General features: G+C 45.9%; 1 protein-coding gene across 1 annotated transcript; it reads right to left on the bottom strand.

Annotated features, from left to right (window-relative positions):
• Positions 1 to 764: 764 nt before the first annotated feature.
• On the bottom strand, positions 765 to 1432 carry LOC124461602 (uncharacterized protein K02A2.6-like). The gene is made up of 2 exons (XM_047013119.1): positions 1094 to 1432; positions 765 to 1053 (listed from the first exon to the last, which is right to left on the bottom strand). Exons 1-2 carry the CDS (start codon positions 1391 to 1393, stop codon positions 874 to 876), a joined length of 480 nt encoding a protein of 159 aa, XP_046869075.1. The 5' UTR covers positions 1394 to 1432; the 3' UTR covers positions 765 to 873.
• Between the last annotated feature and the right edge of the window lie 3358 nt (positions 1433 to 4790).

Raw genomic sequence — 4790 nt, 5'->3', positions numbered from 1 at the left:
AGTCGAAATAGCCAGGTCCGTCCGTCCGTCCGTCCGTCCGTCCGTCCGTCCGTCCGACCGTCCGTCTGTCCGGCTGTCCGTCCGTCCGTCCGTCTGGATCAACGCAAACTCCTCCTAGACCGTAAAAGCTACAGAGCTGAAATTTTGCATGTAGGCTTGTATATACTGCAGGCGTTGTATATCTCGGATTCAGCCGGATCGGATCACTATATCATATAGCTCCCATACAAATGGCAAAGTCACGAACAGTGACTTTTCTCAATAACTTTATTTTCTGAGCTATTGTCATGAAATTGAATTGGTGAATTAATTACACATATAAACGACTGTGCTAAATTTGATCAAGATCGGGTGACTATATCATATAGCTCCCATAGAAACGATCTTTCGAAAACAGTGACTTTTGTCAATAACTTCGTTACTTTTGACGCGATTGCTTTTAAATTAAATATTTGTTAGTTTAGTATATCTGTTAATGACTGTGCCGAATTTGATAAATATCGGGTTACTATATCATATAGCTCCCATAGGAACGATCGGTGGAAAACAGTGACTTTGATCAAATCTTCGTTATTTCCTATACTAAGATTGTAGGCCGTTCTTTCGCAAATGTTAGCCTTTTTAGCTTGAACGTTTTTCCACTTTGATGGCTTTAGGTAAGGAAAGAGTTACCATAAAAGTTGCAAGGGTATACAAACTTTGACGCGGTCGAAGTTAGCCCCGGCCCTCTGGTTCATACATGTTTTGCACACTGGTTTCATTATCCTGCATCGAGAATACCTTTTGCAGAATTTTGCATTTATATTTCGCCTGAAGTCGCTGAGAACGAAGTTGCGCTTCCACACCTCCTGTCCTGGTCGGTATTGTATCTCCCTAGCTGTGATCCTCGCCAACATGTGTTCTTATCGCCGTCAAAATAGACTGATTCACCCGCTCCGACGCGTTTGCTTGGGGTGAATAGGCTGCTGTCCGCGTATGTGTGATCCCGAAATGGGACACCATTTCCTCGAACTCCTTGGAGGTAAACTGTTTCCCGTTGTCGGTGTGTACTATCTCCGGTACTCCCGTGTTTCCCGTTGTCGGTGTGTACTATCTCCGGTACTCCAAACGTGTTAAAGAGTTCCTCCCTCAAGAACTTTATTGTCGCTGCGGACGTCGCTTTTGGCATAGTTTTGAGCCACACAAACTTAGTAAAGTGATCCAACACTATTAGAATATAGGCATTACTTTTTCGGGATCGTGGATATTTGCCCAGGAAGTCCAGATACAGCTTCTGTATCGGCCGCGACGTGCACACCTCTGCTCCCATAGTTGGTCTGGTCGTCTGCGTGGTATGTTTCGCCTCCTTACACGTATCACATGCAGCAATGTAATTTTTGACTTGCACGGCCATTCGTGGCCAATAGTAAAACTGTTTAAGCCTGCCGAGCGTTCGTGCGACTCCATAGTGCATTGCCTCTTCGCTATAATGCGCTTGCTGTATGAGTGTATGGGTCAATGCCTCTGGTATCCACAATTTCCACGCCACATCCCCGATTTCATTATCGGTAATCCGCATCCTCTTCAGCACCAATCCGTCCTCTGCATGTAGGTCCGGAAATTTATCTGGATTGGACAGCACGCACTTGTATCGTTGCCGGTACTCCTCGCTCTCAAATTCGGTAGTCTCAAAATCAAAAAAATTCAATTCCTCGATTACCGCGGTCCACGACAACATATCTGCCACAACGTTGTCCTTTCCTTTCTTATGCTCTATCACGAAATCGTATGACTGCAATGCCAATGACCAGCGAGCTAATCTCCCATTTAAATCTTTCAGCGTCATCAACCACTGGAGACTCGAATATCTGTGATGACGGTAAACGGCATAAGCTCTACATATGGACGGAATCTCTCTATCGCCTTGACTGCTGCTAAACATTCCTTCTCCGTTACCGTATAATTTAACTGGGCTCCTCGTAGCTTCTGTGAAAAGAATGAGATAGGCCTCTCGTTTCCTTCGTCATCCTGCTGGAACAGGGCGGGTCCCAATCCTACATGGCTCGCATCACACTGAATGAAGAATCTGCGGCTAAAATCAGGATGTACTAATACTGGAGCGTTGGTTAGGGCTTGTTTTAGTAAATTAAATGACTCGGTAGCCTCCTTTGTTAACTTGAATTTTCCTTTTGATTTCAGGCCGGCCGTCCCTAAAAAGCTACGGAGCTGTCTCACGGTGTTTGGCAATGGAATTTCCGTGATCGCTTTATTTATTTTCCATCGGGATCTGTTTTTTATTTTCCATCTCCGATCACAAATCCCAGGTATTTAAGGAATCTGAAGCAAAATTTTGATTTTTTTAATCCGATAGTTAGATTGGCCTTCTTCAAACATTCAGCTACTGCCTCCAGATGCTTCATGTGCTCTTCAAATGTGCGGGATATAATCAGAAGATCATCCAGATATACGAATACGTGGCTTCTCAAGCCTTGGAGGATGACCTTATCCATGAGTCGGCACAAGCGCTGCGCCGCATTGCAAAGCCCGAAAGGCATTCTGCGGAACTGATACAGCGGGCGTCCCGGGATGGTAAACGCCGTGTATTTCCGACTTTCCACCTCCAACTCTACCTGCCAGAACGCGTGCCTTAGGTCAACACTACTAATGAAGATCGTATCCTCCACCCGGCTCAGAATGGACTCAATATTTTGCAACGGGTAAGCATCTTTGATTGTTACTTTATTCAATTTCCGTGCATCTAAACAAAATCTATTTTTCCCAAGTTTCTGCACCAATGTTACCCTATTGTTCCACGGGCTTTCGCTCAGTTTGATCACTCCCAATTTGAGCATTTCGTCGACCTCTTGGAACAACAACTTCTGCTTTGGTGGTGATACTGGATAGAATCTCTCTTTCACTGGCACTGTATCCAGCAGTTGGATCGTGTGCTCTTCTAATGTGGTACGTCCGAGTCCGCCTGAAACTTCTCACAGACTTCTGCCAGGACCTCTTGTTCCACCGGCTCCTTTTTGGAATTAAACTCCTCATCCTCGATGGACAACTCCTCTACTCCCAAGAGATCAGGTGCGAGCTCGAATTTGCGGCAGAAATCTATGCCTTTGACGCAGTGACGGGCACAGGTACAGCGTCATTTCTTGTATTCTACCTCGATACGTAATATGCACATCCACCTTTCCCGTTATAGCAAGATTCACTCCTCCTGCCGTTTGAACTTTCGAGTAAGATGTTTTTCTTTTTAATTCCAGTTTATTCACCAGCTCTTCACATCCGTCGCCCAGGAAACTCACTGAAGCTCCCGTGTCTAGCAGACCTTCTACGTGAAACTATTGCATCTTTACCGTAGCGAATGCCTGATTCTCCTTTTGCCTTGACACTGCTTCTAAGGCCGAACAAACCTCTTGGCGTTTTGTTCTTCGTTGTCTGTACCGCTCTCTCACACGCTTGACTCGGCTTTTTCCTATTGGTTCCTTCTACCAATCCAAATGGGTTCCGTTTTTCACTAAATTGCTGGTAAGAATATGCTGATATGGGTAGGTTAGATTGTTTATATTCTAATTTATTATATATTGGCCTTAATCTATTAACAATATCTATTTCTAACATGCAATTTTTGGAGGTTTTCACTCGTTCTTCCGCGGCATTGAGCGCAACTCCTCCTTCGTCTTGCTCCGCATCGCGTTTCCCGCCTGGCATTTGGGGCATTTGGGTAACACTACTCCTGGTAGTCCGCATTTGTAGCAGAATATCTTGCGAACTACACTCTTGCACTCCCAAAATGTATGGCCCTTCTCCGCACAGTTCCAACAGGCGAGTTCTGGCCGATCCTTGCTGCCTTCGCGTGGCTTATACACCGCTTCAACAAACTCCACTTCATGACCTTCGGGTTCGGCCAAAACCGCTTCATATAGTTGATGCCGATCCCTCTGCACTCTATGCGGCTCCGCTCCTCCCGCTACACGAGACCATCTAGTTGCTAAGAGTCTCTCCGCCTCATGACATTCCTCTCGCAACTTCTCCTGGTTTGTTATCCATATTGGATAAATAATTTTTGATATACTGTCTTTGATATTAACCTTAATTACTCTGATCAGGTCATGGTCCGAGGAGTTGCTTTCTAAGCGTGATCGGAGGCTAAACATCGCTTGGAGGTATTCATCCACGCTTTCTCCTGTCCTTTGTCGCCTCTCTCTCAACTCACGTTCCCGCTCAAAGTTTGATCGTTGCGTCTGGAATCTCTGCTGCAGTGCGTGCTTCATATTTGGCCAATCTGCTGGTCCTGCCGAGCGTACGTGCATCCAGTACCAGTCCTTGGCCTGCCCTTCTACCAAGCAGTGGAAATCTTGCAGTACTTCGCCCCAACTTACTTGGTACACCGTCTGTAAGTGCTCCAGACGAAATACAAATTCATTTACTGGCATTCCTTTTGATCAGATGTACCATTTCGGGACGTTGTTCCGTTGTTATTGGCACTCAAGATTGTTGCCTCGTATCTTCAGGCCAATGCCAGGAAGATTGTTGTGGTGGACGACTTTCCAGATTCTCACGTTGCTGTCGCTCCAATACTCGATGGTCTGTGGCTTCTGTAGGATGGATTGAAGCCCTCTCTCCTTGGACATTGGTGGATCTCATTATGGTGGATTGCTGAGCCGCTCCTTGAACCGCCCCCCGAATCTGCTTCATAAAATCTAGCATCTCTTGGCGAATTTGTGATTGCAATCGAGAGTTCTCTGCTGACATTGTCGCTCGGTACGTCTCTTCCGCCTGTGCTACAGCTAGATTTATAGCCGATG

The sequence above is a fragment of the Drosophila willistoni genome, unplaced genomic scaffold (assembly GCF_018902025.1).
Source record: "Drosophila willistoni isolate 14030-0811.24 unplaced genomic scaffold, UCI_dwil_1.1 Seg548, whole genome shotgun sequence".
NCBI classification, from domain to species: Eukaryota; Metazoa; Arthropoda; class Insecta; order Diptera; family Drosophilidae; genus Drosophila; species Drosophila willistoni.
The sequence above is the reverse complement of the archived record's forward strand: the minus strand, read 5'-3'. Positions and strand labels throughout refer to the sequence as shown.